This window comes from Prionailurus bengalensis, chromosome E4, assembly GCF_016509475.1.
Source record: "Prionailurus bengalensis isolate Pbe53 chromosome E4, Fcat_Pben_1.1_paternal_pri, whole genome shotgun sequence".
NCBI classification, from domain to species: Eukaryota; Metazoa; Chordata; class Mammalia; order Carnivora; family Felidae; genus Prionailurus; species Prionailurus bengalensis.
In genome coordinates, this window is record NC_057360.1 from 1395141 (window position 1) to 1411287 (window position 16147).

The 16147-nt window shown below is 45.4% G+C and overlaps 1 protein-coding gene across 1 annotated transcript in view; it reads left to right on the forward strand.

The window, feature by feature from the left end:
• The window catches only part of DNAH14 (dynein axonemal heavy chain 14), a 327779-nt gene that overhangs the window by 172768 nt on the left and 138864 nt on the right, over positions 1–16147 (forward strand). The window contains exons 40-43 of the mRNA XM_043569070.1: positions 822–1030; positions 1699–1951; positions 13566–13650; positions 15000–15229. Coding sequence (XP_043425005.1) covers positions 822–1030; positions 1699–1951; positions 13566–13650; positions 15000–15229 — 777 coding nt within the window. The remainder of the gene's footprint in view (positions 1–821; positions 1031–1698; positions 1952–13565; positions 13651–14999; positions 15230–16147) is intronic.

The following is a 16147-nucleotide window of genomic DNA, read 5'->3' on the forward strand; positions in this document are numbered from 1 at the left end:
GAGGGTCCCGGTCGGAGCCCCATCAGCTCACTGCTCCGGGCTGAGCCTCGAGCACCACAGGCACCAGCCGGACGCTTGTGTTCCAGGCCCGGAAAGAGACTTCTGCTCCTGCTTGTCCTGATTTAGAATTCCTGAATGTCTGTGTGTCCCTCTCCCGCATTCAGGTTGGGGAGTGTGGTCTGTGGGCAGAGCAGGTGCCTTCCGGGGGTTCTAAGACAGGCCTGGAGGCAAGTATGGCCGCCGCTGACTTAGCATCCCGGCCTCTTGGTCCTGGCCCTGGGATCCTTTAATGTCCTTCAGGCGGCTAACTATTTTCCGTCTGCACGGTGACCCACACGCTCCTCCCCTGTCTTGACCGACAGATTTCCTAGAACTGAGGAGCAGGTTGGTGCGTGTAGAACATGGAAAGAGGAGCCAGTGGGGCCACAGCGCAAACAACTCTATTTGTCTACTTCCCTTCTCTGTCCCCCAGAGGCAGCATGTCCAGAAAGTATCCGGGGTGGAAGGGGAGCTCACCAAGCGCATGATTATGGGAAAGACAGATTCAGGGTCTTGCTCTTCTCCAAATGTAAGGGCCGACTGCACAAGCAGCAATCAGAGAATGTGGGCCAGGTTTGAAGAGTGGTTAAGCCTGTGGTCCGAGTAGTTATTTCTACCTAACATGTTAGAGACTACACATGAACACATTCACTCTGCTGTTCTCTAGGGTGTCATTTTTCACCTTGTTAGAAAATATTTTCCAAACAAAATAGGGAATTTGTAAAATTGTAACACAAGAAGACTGAGATACTCTGTTACGTTAAAAATATTTCTCTCTCCAGACCACGATTGGCAGTGGATTATTTTGGATGGTCCAGTGGATACGTTTTGGGTAGAAAACCTAAACTCCATGCTGGATGATACTAGAACGCTGTGTCTGGCAAACAGTGAGAGAATAGCCTTAACTAGTAACATACGAGTGGTTTTTGAGACGGACAGTCTCTCTCAGGCCAGTCCTGCAACCGTCAGCCGGTGTGCAATGGTCTACATGGTAAGTTCCCAAAAACAAACGTCTCAAGGAAAACGTGTTGTTTAGGGTAATAAGGGTAATAACTAGTCATTACCTACAGCGTTCCTGATGATTGTTTTATGATTACCTCTGGATGTGGCAGGGTTTTGTGTCCCCTCAAGTCTCCTAACCCAGGAGTGAAAGCGTAGTCTCTCCTGTTTAAAGGAGGACGACCCAGTAATTGGGGTGGCAGGTGTCCCACAACTGTGAGCGGTGCTTTCGATGGACAGCACAGGCTGCTGGTGACTTGTCTTTCCCACGGAGGAGAGACACCTTTCCTCACCTGCCTGTGACCCTGAGGGCCCGTGAAGTATATTTTGCCAAGACAGTGGTGGGAGATGGAAGGCACACAAAGATTAAGTGTCTCCTCTCCACGAAATTAATCATTAGCCATGGTTGGCCCTGTGTTCTGATCTGCTGAACTCGCTGTAACGAAGCTAAGAACAGCGCTGCTTTTCTGGCTAAGCCGCTCCCCTTGCCGGGTACACGTAACCTGCCCCCCAACCCCTCCCCACACACAGTCCCCCACCATGTGTTGTCTTGTAAGACCAGGGTTAACACCATAAGTCGTCTCAGAGACAGGTCCTTCTTCAAGTAAAGTTATTTATTTATTTATTTACGTAAAATTACCTTGTGCTTTATATTGTTAGGATCCTGTTGATCTGGGATGGGAGCCCTATGTCAAGTCATGGCTGTTGAAAACTTCTAAAATTATGAGTCAAACAGGAGTGAGTTGTCTTGAATTCTTGATTAAAAATAGCGTCACAGACGGACTACAGTTTATAAAGAAGCATCAGAAATGTCAGCCGTTTCCTGTACAGGACCTAGCAGTGGTCACAACTCTCTGCAGGATTCTCGATGCCTTCTTTGAGTTCATGAGTGAAAATGGAGGCTTTGGAAAATGTGAGCTTTTTCCCCTTCTAAGTCATATCAATGGTCTTGTGTGTCACTTAATGCCAACTATTTATCACCTTCTATTAAATTTTACAAGAGAAAACAGAGAAAGGAAGACCAGGAATTTTCAGTCTATTTGAACCAGACACACACATGGAAGAAACTAAAAATCACTAACAAAGGGGCATATCAGTGACGTAAACTAATGTCATACATATGTTGGTGGGTCACATGGAAAACGAGGATGAGGAATTCCAAGAGGGTCTTTCTGAGGGAAGAATGCTTTGCTTGTTTGTTGGTTTTAAGGATTCTTAGAGATGGAAATAAGGGAGGGAAGTGTGTCCAGAATCCTCGGCAAAAGCTGTAATCATGCACAGGTGTGAACCTGGAGAGTAGTCAAACGTGTTGGGTGAGAGCAAAGGATTCTGGAAATAGTGTAGCGTTATTGCTAACAGCACGGCCCCTGGAGTCAGAAGCCTGCCTCCCAAGACCAGTTCCACTGCTTCCCGAGGAGATGGCTAATTAGGCCAGGCTCCCAACGCTGTCTCTGAAACCCAATTCTGGATCCCCCAAACTAACAGAAATGGTAAGAAGCCCCTGAGGTGACAAGAGGGTAAGGTCCCACGTGGGGGGCACGGTAGGGCCGAGAGGGACAGAGCCGGATACCACGAGTGGGCGAACATTTAGGTTGGCCTCTCCCCTTCTCGTGGCTCTGAATGGACCGTCACTCCTGCCTTTGCCCATCGGCCCAGCCCAGCCCGGCCGGATGGAGGCAGCAACAAAATACCGTGTTGGCAGTGAGGCCCCACGAGGTTAAGGAGCAGGTAAATGCATGTTTCTTCCCACTGCCACCCCCACCCCGCCCCTGCACATCTTAAAGTCTAAGCGATTAAGAGAAAGAGCCCGCATTTGAAAGAGAGCAGTGTCAGCGAGGATCAGGTTTCCTGCCTTGAAGAGCGTCCACCCCCTCTCCAGATACACGACTCCAGACGCACCAGGAGCACGAGCCACCGGGGAAGTGGGAGCGCTGGAAACACAGCAGGAAGCGGGTGAAAGAAAGAACACGATAAATGGGTTGAACGCCGACTTGGCCAGCTGAGGGACTCACTTCCCTTGGCGTCATTCTCTCTAGGTCCGTCCAGTGACGCTACAATGCGCGTAGCCGCGCGGGCACGTTTCTGAATTCGTGTTTGCATTTTCTTCCCAGTGGTGGGATTACCGTCTCTTATTTTCCCTTATTTTTGAACTTTATTACAGGGAAATCTCAGGGTTGCGTACGTGTGGGGCCCATACCTGAGGTCCTGTTTTCTCTTGGGACACTTGAGTCAGCCAGAAACCTAGGCAGGAAGACGTTTCCTTGCAGCTTCCCTCAGCGGCTGACCTTTCCTAGTCCCGTTTTCACCGGGAAGCTCTTTCAGGGCCTCAGGGCCCCAGGTCCATTCAAGAGTCTAATCCGGCTGCCTTCCCTCTCTTGCACAAAGTCCACCCTCCTGGATCACTCACAAAAGCCCGGTGCCGCCGCAGCCCGTACTGGGTGCCACACCCCAGGGCGCAGTGGGAGGTGCGTGCGCATTGACTCCTCTTTCTTCTTTGTGTCTGATTCTGAGGGAGCGCCCCACCCCCTTTTTATAGCTCAGCTGTGGTTAGCTCTTGTTAGGATAGTTTTTCTCCACACTTGTGTGTTTGTGTCTGGCTGATTTGCCACATTAATGAGATTCGGTAAACTGGAAAACCTATTTGAGATGGATAATTTTGAAGTGAAATATAAATTTTCCCAAGTGATCTTTAAAAAAGGAAAAATCTGATAGAAAGTTGAATTTTTTTAACATTTATTTTTGAGAGAGAGAGAGAGGGAGGGAGGGAGACACAGAATCTGAAGCAGGCTCCAGGCTCTGAGCTGTCAGCACAGAGCCCGATGCGGGGCTTGAACTCACGAACGGTGAGATCATGACCTGAGCCAAAGTCGGACGCTTAACTGACTGAGCCATTCAGGTGCCCTGAAAGTTGAATTTTTAAAAGCCTTCTCCTACCCTCCCAAAAATACTGAGCCAAGCTCATTAAATTTTGTTGGTAAATTTCACCAAGCTTTTGCAGAACAAATTATCTTTATACAATCTGTTCAGAAGAATAGAAAAAGAAGGAAAGCTACACAACTTGTTTTATGAAGTTCATATGCAGTTGATGCCCAAACCAGACAAGGTGATACGGAATGGACAATCATAGACCAAGTCTGTTCATAAATGTGGATGCTAAGATTATAAACAAAAATGCTAGAAAACTAGGGGGGCTAAAGATACACCACGACAAAGTAGCTTTGCCTTCAGCATGCAAGAATGATTTAACGTGACAGTTACCTATCAGAATAACTTGCCAAATAAGCCTATCAAAAGAAAGAAACCATGTCATTATTTCAGTAAATGGGAAATGTATTTAAATAACATTGTACAACTTATATGTTAAAAGTCACTTGGTAGGGTGCCTGGGTGGCTCAGTTAATGGACTTCAGCTCAGGTCATGATCTCACAGTTTGTGGGTTCAAGCCCCGCATTGGGCTCTGTGCTGACAGCTCAGGGCCTGGAGCCTGCTTTCAGATTCCCTCTCTCTGGAGCCTGCTTCCCTCTCTCTGACCCTCCACCCCCCCCAAAAAATAAATAAACATTAAAAAAATAATAAAAGATACTTGGCAATCCAAAAAAAGATAACTTACTTTTTTTTTTTTTTTAATGTTTATGTATTTTTGAGAGAGACAGAGACAGAGTGTGAACGGGGCAGGGGCAGAGAGAAAGGGAGACAGAATCCGGAGCAGGCTCCAGGCTCTGAGCAAGCTGTCAGCACGGAGCCTGATGCGGGGCTCAAACCCACAAACCGCGAGATCATAACCTGAGCCGAAGTCGGACACTCAACCGACTGAGCCACCCAGGCGCCCCAGAAAGATAACTTTCTTAACTCTTGGCTTTTTCTATTAAAAACCTACAGTAAACATTTTCAGCAGTAATCATTAGATGCGTTCCTATCGATTCAGAACCTTGGGAGTTTCTTGGGTGAATCTGAAACTGGCACCCACCCTCCTGAAACCGGAGGGTGAGGAGAGACCAAAGAAGGAGGCAGACTAATCCAGATTGGGAGCTGGCAGGGTTTTCTTTTTTGTAACTGAAGCAGAGTTAACGGACAGCATCGTTAGTTTCGGGCGCAGTACAGTGATCCAACCTTTCCGCACCTCACCCTGCGCTCAGCATGACGGGTGTCCTCTTAGTTCCCTTCGCCTGTTCCACCCGTCCCCCACCCAGCTCCCCTCTGGCAACCACCAGTTTGCGCTCTGTTTTTAAGGGTCTGGGGTGTTTTTGGTTTTTGGTTTTTGTTTGTCTCTGTTTGTCTTTGTTCATTTGTTTTGTTTCTTAAATTCCATGTATGCTCGAAATCATATGGTATTTGTCTTTCCGACTGATTTCACTTAGGATGATGCCTTCTAGGTCCCTCCATGTCATTCCACATGGCAAGATTTCATTCTTTTTCATGGCCCAGTAACATCCCATTACACACACACACACACACACACACACACACACACACACACCACTTCTTTATCCATTCTTCTGTTTTTTGTAAGTTTCTACTTAAATTTCAGATAGTGAACATACAGTGTTATATTAGTTTCGGGCGCACAGCACAGTGATCCAACACTTCCCTGCATCACCCGGTGCTCATCACAACAAGTGCCCTCCTTAATCCCCATGTCCTATCTCCCCCGTCCCCCACCACCTCCCCTCTGGTGACTGTAAGTGTGTTCTCTAGAGTTAAGAGTCTGTTTGTTGGTTTGCCTCTCTCTCTCTTTTTTCCTTTTGCTCATTTGTTTTGTTTCTTAAATTCCACGTATGAGTGAAATCATATGGTATTTGTCTTTCTCTGACTTATTTTGCTTAGCATCATACTCCCTAGCTCTGTCCACATGATTGCAAATGGCAAGATTTCATTCTTTTTATGGCTGAATAATATCCCATTGTATATATATATACACCACATCCTCTTTATCCATTCATCAGTCACTGGACACTTGGGCTATTTCCATAATTTGGTTATTGTAGATAGCGCTGCTATAAACATAGGGGTGTATGTACCCCTTTGAATTAATATTTTTGTATCCTTTGGGTAAATACCTAGTAGTGCAATTGTTGGGTCATAGGGTAGTTCTATTTTTAACTTTTCAAGGAACCTCCACACTTTTCCAGAGTGGCTGCACCAGTTTGCATTCCTACCAAAAGAGCAAAAGCGTTCCCCTTTGTCCGCATCCTCACCAACATCTGTCCTTGCCTGAGTTATTAATTTTAGCCATTCTGACAGGTGTGAGGTGGTATCTCCTCATGGTTTTGATCTGCATTTTCCTGATGATGAGTGATGTTGAGCATCTTTCCATGTGTGTGTTGGCCATCTGGATGTCGTCCTTGGGGAAAATGTCTGTTCATGTCTTCTGCCCATTTTTAATTGGATTATTTGTTTTTTGGGTATTGAGTTAGATCAATTTTTTATATATTTTGGATACTAACCCTTTATTTGCAAATATCTTCTCCCATTCTGTAGGTCACCTTTTAGTTTCATTGATTGTTTTCTTCTCTGTGGAGAAGCTTTTTATCTTGATGAAGTCCCAATGGATTATTTTTGCTTTTGTTTCCCTTGCCTTAGGAGACTTATCTAGAAATAAGTTGCTACAGCTGAGGTCAAAGAGGTTACCAACTATGTTTTCCTCTAGGATTTCTATGGTTTCATGTCTCACACTTATGTCTTTCATCTATTTTGAATTTATTTTTATGTTGGTGTAGTTCCATTCTTTTGCATGTAGCTGTCCAGTTTTCCCAACACCATCTGTTAAAGAGAGTGTCTTTTTCCCATTGGATATTCTTTCCTGCTGTGTCAAAGATTAACCGACCGTAGCGTTGTGGATTCATTTCTGGGTTTTCTGTTTCATTCCACTGATTTATGGATGGACACTTGGGTTGTTTCCGTATCTTGGCTATTATAAATAACGCTGCAAGAAACACACGGATGCTATATCTTTTTGAATTAGTGTTTTCAGTTCTCTTTACGTAAATACCCAGTAGTGGACTTCTGTTTTCAATTTTTTGAGGAACCTCCCTACTGTTTTCTACAGTGGCTGCACCAGTTTGCACCCACAGCCGTCCAGCACAGACCTCATCTGTCAGTTTCCTTGCCTATAAAAACCGCCTGCTTCTGCTGCTAGTTCAGTAAGCTAGGGAACTAAGAGATGACCTTTGTCTTGGGCAGCTATGGGTAGGTCTCCACACCTGCTTTCCAGAGTTTTGAAAGTTTATGTAGAGGCCTTAATGAGGTTTGGTAACGTACATAGTCCAGATGGTGTCAACACGTTGCTGTCTCAAGGCCGCGTCCTTGAAATGGCTCCGAGTGGAGGAAGCGGGCAGAACATCCATCCCCAGGACAAGGGAGGGGAAGGAACCTCTGATTACCTCCATCCAGCGTAGAGGTCACCAGCAGTCATGTCTTCTCGATGACTTCCGTCACCATTTTATCTCCTGTGACGGGTCTTTACAATCTTAATTGCCCCCTCTTCCACAATGTGCCCTGAGTGGTCAGCATGGGGTCTCAGCAGCGTGGAGATGGCTCGTTTGGTGGTTATCTGGCTGCACTGGGGCAGGTACCACAGCAACAATACAGGCACATTCAGGAGAAGACACAGATGAAGATCATGATTCCCAAAATAAGCAACAATGTTTGTTTCCATTCAGAGCCCCGTGATCCAAACCACTGATTTATCAAGTGCCCTAGGTTGGGACTGGGATCATTAACACCTTCACTTGTGGGTTCATGTGACTTAATAAATATGATACGTTAACAGACTCATCAGGTATGAACGCATAACATTTTGCTTGTATAATAGTATGGGGGCCTCCTTGTTAGACAGTAATCATGGCCAAGGCCATCTTATTTTGTAAGACAGCTTTTCTCGTTAGAGATATTTTCGGATTCAGTAAAGATGGGCTTTGTTGGCTCTCATGTGAGGCTTGCCGAACGGATTTGGTGGCTTCTGTGTGTGCTGTGGTGCCCTCCAGGCCGGTGGAGGAAACAAAGGTGGCAGCCATGCGAAAACAGGATGTGCCCACCTTGCCTTGGGGAGGGAGAGGTCGACAGCTTTAGAAACCTGACTTGGTTGTGCATACCATAGCTGTTGGCCAGGGGCAGGAACTCCTCTGTTCCAGCGGGATGAGTCATTGCAAGTTCTAGGAGATAATGTCTTCCCAGGCATGATGGGGCTTGGATGTGTCCTGTGATTTTACGTCTTTGTGCTACTGGGTGTTTGGGCTGGGGTCCCCAGTCTGGCCCATGGGGCAGTAGACTCTGACTATTCACACGTCTTAAAGCCTGGGGCGGTACTTCAGTCTACCCGGCCAAGGAGATCTTACTCGTTAGTAATTCAGTCTGCTGCTTTATATTTTTTTCAGTTAACCTTTCTGCTTGCAGAAGATACTGGAAGGTGCATCCTCCATTTAGTGTGGTGTTCTTTTGCCTCGTCTTGTATATCATGACCTTTAAAATGTGGCCCTCAGTCATTGTTCTGTTCAACAAGGGCATTGGTATACGGGGCTCAGCTTCTTTAGTGCCCTCACGACAATAGCCGGGCTTGCATAGCAGTAGGGGAAAGCTCGGGTTAGACCCGATGTGGCGTCCAGACCAAATAGGACATGTTTAGAACCCTCGCTCAGAGGGAGGAGTTCAACATAACCAATGTGTTAATTCTTGATACCAAAGCTTATTTTTCTTTAGGCCAATTAAATAGAGATCTTTTATAAATTAATTTTGACAGTATTATCTGGAGGTACAAAAATGTTATTTATAGACAGCATATACCCATACACATACATACACACCCAGACAGCTACAGAGACCCTATAGCTTTAATAATAAAATGTACCCAGGAATCTGGTAAAACCCACTAGTTTATAAATAACAGTTGAGCTCAGACCGTGTCTGTGGCAGATGGGGCAAGTTAAGGTTTCCCGACCGAATGGCCAGAGTGTTTTACTGGTATTCGCGGGGAAGACTTAAGGTTTGTGTTTGCCCTTGATGAGTTTCCTCCTGGAGGCCGAGGCCTGGATGTGGGGGAGAAGCTTGTACTGCCCCCTGCATCCACCCTTCTGTTCCTGTCTCGGGTGCGCAGGGGCGGCGTCTTAGTTCTCTCGTGGGGTAATCACATTTTAAAGACATGATCAGATTTCCATTTTCAAGGGACAGAGAGAAAATGTAAGTTTTCCTCCTGGGACTTTTGGGGTGTACTTCTGTATTAGCAGACGTCCGGGGTAGTCGCTGTTTAAAGTCTGTCTTCATATTAGGGTCAGATGACATGGGGCACTTCATCTGCTTCGTTGTCCACCGAGCGTCCTCCCCTCTGCTGTCCTCATTTTGTCCGTGATTCCCCCTCTTAGATTCCCCATCAGGATTTGTCCGAGGGCTCGGGCCCTGACGTGTGGCACTTGGGCCCTCCTCGTTCCGTAAAACCGGCAGACGGAAGGGGGGCAGACAGGTGCACGTCTCGTTCTCACCTCGGTTCTTCTCACTTCCCAACCCGAACTCCAGGCCCCGCTCGGGCGTCAGTGGCCAGCCCCTCACGGCAGCCACCGGTGCCCTTCTCTGCCGCGCCGTGCTACCGTGTGTCCTCAGCTCACATCCGACTCAGGGGCCATCCCTCCCTGCGCAGAGGTTCGTGGCTAGCCTGGGACTTCCCCTCGTGGATGCCTTGTTCCCAAGTCGAGTTTCTTTTGTCCCCTGACGGTTGTAGGTTTGCTTCCCGGGTGGAGCTCAAATTGACCCCTATACGCGGAGGCAGGGAGACACCCAAGAGGCCACTCCAGGTTGTAGGTGGCTGTGGCGGTCAGCAAGAGAGCCTACGTACAAGGCTCGTCTTGAAGGACTGCAAGATGAGCGGATCCCCGCACCCACGCACAAGAATCTTAAAAGCTTATACAGAGGCCTTAGCGGGATTCAGTCATCCTCTTCATTCAGGGTGTTCTCGACAACACGTTGCTCTCTCGAGACCACATTCTTGGAATGGCTCCTGGCGTTGGAACAGTGGGCAGCACGTGCACTCCCACGACGGGAGAGGGGAAACAAATGTCCAGTTGCCTGGGTCCAGCTTGTGGCCCAGCCGCGGTCACGTCCTCTCGATGGCCTCCTCCAACAATTCTGTTAATGCTGCGTTTACTCCTGTTACTATTCACCATGGTCTTGGGGGTGCTAATCAATGTAGCAATAGTTAGAGGGGAAAAAGGAGGTTTCTGAGAAGTAAAAAGGAAGAGGGGCATCTGGCTGGCTCCGTCCATTAAGTGTCTGACTCTTGATGTTGGCCAAGGTCACGCATGAACTCAAGGCTTATGAGTTTGACCCCACATCGGGCTCCGAGCTGGCAGTACGGACCCTGCTTGGGATTCTCTCTCTCTCTCTCTCTCTCTCTCTCTCTCTCTCTCTCTCTCTCTGCCCCTCCCTCGCTCATGCTCCCTCTCAAAAATAAACATTAAAAAAACAGAAAGAGACAAAACTATTACTGTATGCAGAGGCTATAGTCCTATTCATTATAAAAAAAAAAAAAAAACAGAAAAATCAGCGGTTGATTAGAATTGGAGATTACAGCGAAGTCACCAGATGTTAAATCAGTGGGCAAACATCAGTAGTGTACTTACCACCAAGTTTCATAAAAATATCCTTCTATATTTTATAACCTGGTTATGAAATATATTTTGTTATAACCTATATTTTTTAACCTTGTTAGAGTTTTATTTTTAGCTTAAATTATCAACAGTGTAAAAAGAAAACCTCAGACTGGGAGAAATTATTTTCAAATCACATTATCTGCTAAAGAGTTAATATCCAGAGTATATAAGGAATTCCTGCAACTTAACAAAAACCCAAACAACCTAATTGTTTATTTATTTATTTATTTTGAGAGAAAGAAAACAGGGGGGGAGGGGCAGACAGAGAGGGGTGCAGAGGACCTGAAGCAGGCTCCGAACTGTCAGCACTGAGCCCGAGGTGGGGCTCGAACTCATGAACCGTGAGATCGTGACCCGAGCCGAAGTCAGACACTTAACCCACTGAGCCACCCGAGCACCCCAAACAACCTAATTTAAAAGTAGGTGAAAGACCTGAATAGACATTTCTCCAAAGAAAATATGCAAATGGCCAACAGGCAAATGAAAAATGCCCGACATCACTAATTACTAAAGAAATGCATGAAGGCAAAACCACAGTGAGATACCACTTCATAGCCACTAGGATGGCCATTATAAAATTTTTTGAAAATCAGAAGATAACAGATTGGGGCATGGATGTGGAGAAATTGGAACTCTTGTGCACTGTTGATGACCATGTAGAATGAGGCAGCCACTGTGGAGAACGGTATGGCTGTTCCTAAACAGATTGGACATAAAATTATCACTTGACCCAACAGTTCCACTTCTGAGTATATATGCAAAAGACCTGAAGCAAGGACTTGAACAGGTATTTGCACACCCGTGTTCGCAACAGTGCGATTCATAATAGCCCAAAGGTGGAAACCACCCAGTGGTCTCTTGACAGAAGAATGGATATTCTTCAGCCACAAAAAGGAATTCTGACACATGCTACAACATGGATGACCCTGGGGGACAGTATACTAAGTAAAATAAGCAAGTGACAAAAGGACACAATTGTATGAATCCACTTATATGAGGTACCTGGAAAAGGCAAATGCATGGGGACAGAAAGTAGACGAGCGATTACCAGGGTCTCGGGAGAAAAGGGAAGGGGGAGTTGTTGTGTAAAGGGTGTAGAGTTTTAGTACGAGATGATGGAAAGTTCTAGATATGGATGGTGGAGATGGTTGTGCAAAGCCATAAACGTACATAATGCCATTGAACTGTACAGTTAGTGGTCAAAATGGTCAATTTTATGGTATATATTTTACCTAATAAAAAGAGTTTTTTAAATTATTCCCCCAAATTTTTCAGGACTTTATATAAGCCCTCAAATATGCAGTGGCATTCCTGCCATCATAGACCATTCCACACCCTACAATGTATGCGTATATGGAGGATTCTTCCTCCACATTTTCAGCTAACCTATCGACCGAGACAGGATAGAGGGGAGAGCAGATGTAGAAGTTACCCGAGTCCGGGGATCTTTTCACAACTACTAAAATTTCCAATACATAAAATTCTTAAGAAAATGTTTAACCTTACAGATCGTGAAAGGAACATTTCTTTGAAAATAGCATTCAATTTTCATCTGATAAGAGATTTTTGAATGAAGAAAACACACCGATAGCTAAATGTATTCACCTATAAACTCTCACAGAAGCTATTTGAGATATAAATTGATTCAGCCTTCCTTAGTGAACCATCTGGCAATATATGTTAAAAATATGGGGTACTTGGGTGGCTCAGTCGGTTGAGCGTCCGACTTCAGCTCAGTTCACGATCTCACGGTTCGAGAGTTGGAGCCCCGCGTCGGGCTCTGTGCTGACAGCTCAGAGCCCAGGGCCTGCTTCGGATTCTGTGTCTCCCCCTCTCTCTGCCCCTGCCCCTGCTCACACTCTGTCTCTCTCTCTCTCTCAACAATAAATAAACATTAAAAAAAATTTTTTTTTGAATAGCAAAATACTCTGCCCTAGAATCTCTTATTCTAAGAATGCATTATAAAGAAGTAATAACTGAAGTATATAGATTTATGCACAAGGAGCTTTATTTATAGCAGAATTATTTATAATCATAAAACAGCAAGAATCTGAATTCCGTCAGCAGGAGAAGGACTTCCTGGACTATGGTGTGGCAGTGTCACATTTTACTGGAAAGACATGAAGACGAACTTAAAAAGCAGGATGAGAAGCCAACCCTCATTCTAACTTTTGATTTGAGCTTAGATGTTAAAGTATTGTCTTTAACAATACTAGAATGACATTGTATTATTAAATGCCATCATGACATGCATGAGCATTTAATCATCGTTACCCACGTGTGGTGGAATCATAGAATGGCAGGTTCTACAAGAAGCCTATATTATGTCAGTGTAAAGAAAAGAAACATCATAACAACAAAAGTAAGCTAAAGGGAGGAAGAAATAATCGCTCACTCTTTGTGCTCCTGCATGGTGTGCGTGACGGGGACGAGACAGGCGGGTGACGGGAGATGGAAGGAAACCAACACCCCGTCCCCCTGCCGAAGATGCACCTGTTTGCTGTTTGTTTCAGCGAATTTAAAAGCGTCCTTCTCTTCATCAGGACCCACGTATTATTTAGTTTGTCACATGTACCGCATTACCTGAATGTTCTAGGGTTTCATGTTAGAACACTCAAACGTACAGAAAAGTTGCTAGAATAGAATGACGAAGTATGTAGACGTACGCTTCAAATAAGTAAGAAGCATTTCAGACAATGGCGGGTCCGTTCCCTGCTCCTCTTTCCTTCGAAAGGTAGCTCGCACTCTGGTCTGATGAGTAGCTGTACGTGCAAGAAAAACCTCTGTGACAGTTCAGAAATGAAACAGTGTTGAACATTAAACCTCGCTAATTAACCAGGTAAATTCTGGGTCTATTGTTCACTGCGGAAAAATACTCTTCCCTTTTTAAGGTGACGATTGGAAGGACGTTTCAACTGGGGAGAGAAATTCTCCACGTGCAAAAGTTTCTGCCAAATTCAAGAATACAGAAGAGAGGTCAGTTATTCATTCGGCAGACATGGTTAAGTACCTTCTGGGTGCCAGACACTCAAATAAGCACAGAATTACTAGGCAATAAACCTGTACCAGTTCTGGAAAGAAGGGGTCGTGTTTGTTCTGTCTGGAGTAGCTGATACACAGTAGGAATTCAGTAAACCTTCTCTGAGTGAACTGTTTCACAGGACTGGAAATTTAAAAAAAAATTTTTTTTCAACGTTTATTTATTTTTGGGACAGAGAGAGACAGAGCATGAACGGGCGAGGGGCAGAGAGAGAGGGAGACACAGAATCGGAAACAGGCTCCAGGCTCTGAGCCATCAGCCCAGAGCCCGATGCGGGGCTCGAACTCACAGACCGCAAGATCGTGACCTGGCTGAAGTCGGACGCTTAACCGACTGCGCCACCCAGGTGCCCCTAGGACTGGAAATTTTAAATACCGTTGTGTGTGTGTACTGTAGAAGAATGTTTGCCAATACACTTCGGTTCAGTGATCTGCTTTTAGGATTTTCATAATTTGTAAATAATTTTATGATAATGCTGAATCCTGAACTATTTTACATGCCTTGAAATCAGACCCAAGCCCCTGATTCAGCTCCATCACCTTCGTCCTGGTTTCTGTAGAATTTCAGGGTCCACAGGCCAGGGTGACCCCGTCAGCCCAGACTGGACGAGACTCTCCCCACACTTACAGCACCTGCCACTAGCCAGGTTGAAGTAAATCAGGCCCTAGGACTTGGTTGAGAGGAGACCGTACGAGCAACTATTCACTTGCTTGTGTATTTCTACATAAAATGGAAAAATACCAGATCCTCTCCCAAAAGATAGGTAAATCTCAGCTAATAACTTGACCTAAAATAGAAGTGAATCACGTGTACTAAATCAGTGAAATAAAGGTTGACTACAAATCTCTTACACTAATGGTACTTTAAAAATAGTGACAGTATCGGGGCGCCTGGGTGGCTCAGTCGGTTAAGTGTCCAACTTCGGCTCAGGTCATGATCTTACGGTTCGTGAGTTCAAGCCTAGCATTGGACTCTGTGCTGACACCTCAGAGCCTGGAGCCTGCTTCAGATTCTCTGTGTCTCTCTCTCTCTGCCCCTCCCTCATTCACGCTGTCTCTCTCTCTGTCTCAAAAATAAACATTAAGAAAAATTGAAAAAAAATATTAACAGTATATAATCTACATGACTTAGCAAAGAAGATTCTACATTAACCTTAAAACATTTATGTCAATACCTAACTGTATCCTAACGTTTAATAATGAGACTTGGACATGAAATTGAAATACATCACTGAACTTTCTTCTAAAAATGTTAACCTTCGTCCTTCCACATGCATCTACCCCAGAGCTGAAAGTACATGGTATCTGGAAAAGAATCCTGATAAATTGAAAGTAGTGATTCAGAAGCTCTTCATGTTTGCATTTACGTGGGCGTTTGGAGGCGTTTTACAACATGAAAGTGACCCTGAAGGTGAGACGGTGCTGTATCGGAGCTGTGATCCCAGTTCAGCCGCCAGAGTCACTTGCGGTTTCGACAATCTCGTCCGCAAACTGTTTGAAAATAACCCACAAATAGGTAAGTTCTGGGCGGTGTTCGGGGGAAACAGTCGTAATTATGCTCACTTTAGAATGTTAGTTTGAAACTCCGTATGGTTGGGCTCATATTAAAATGCCCATCTTGGAACTGGAGAGTGTGATGCTAAGTGAAACAAGCCATACAGAGAAAGACAGATACCATATGTTTTCACTCTTATGTGGATCCTGAGAAACTTAACAGAAACCCATGGGGGAGGGGAAGGGAAAAAAAAAAAAAAGAGGTTAGAGTGGGAGAGAGCCAAAGCATAAGAGACTCTTAAAAACTGAGAACAAACTGAGGGTTGATGGGGGGTGGGAGGGAGGGAAGGGTGGGTGATGGGTATTGAGGAGGGCACCTTTTGGGATGAGCACTGGGTGTTGTATGGAAACCAATTTGACAATAAATTTCATATATTGAAATAAAATAAGACAAAATGCCCATCCTTGCAAATGTGAGGTGAAAGGCAAAACGTTAAATCCACACTCCAGCCCCGTCCTCCCAGGAAATGAGGTAGAAGGAAATTAGATTCCGGGCTGCTTCTGGTTTCCCAGGACGCTGTAATGCAAGGAAAGCAGAAGAACAGAGGTAGCGCCTCAAAACTGTGACCTCAGCCCCGCTGAGCCCTTCGGCTGAGCAGCTGGGTCTGTGTTCTGCACAGCATCTCCCAGCGGGAACTTCTGCAGAAGGAAATACCTGTTTCATATGGTTTTATTTTATTTTTTTAACGTATGTTTAATGTTTGTTTATTTATTTATTTAGAGAGAATGAGCAGGGGAAGGGCAGAGAGGGGGGAGAAACAGAGAATCCCAAGCAGGCTCCACACCATCAGTGCAGAGCCCGACGCAGGGCTCGAACCCATGAACCGTGAGATCGTGACCTGAGCCGAAATCAAGAGTCAGACTCTTAACTGACTGAGCC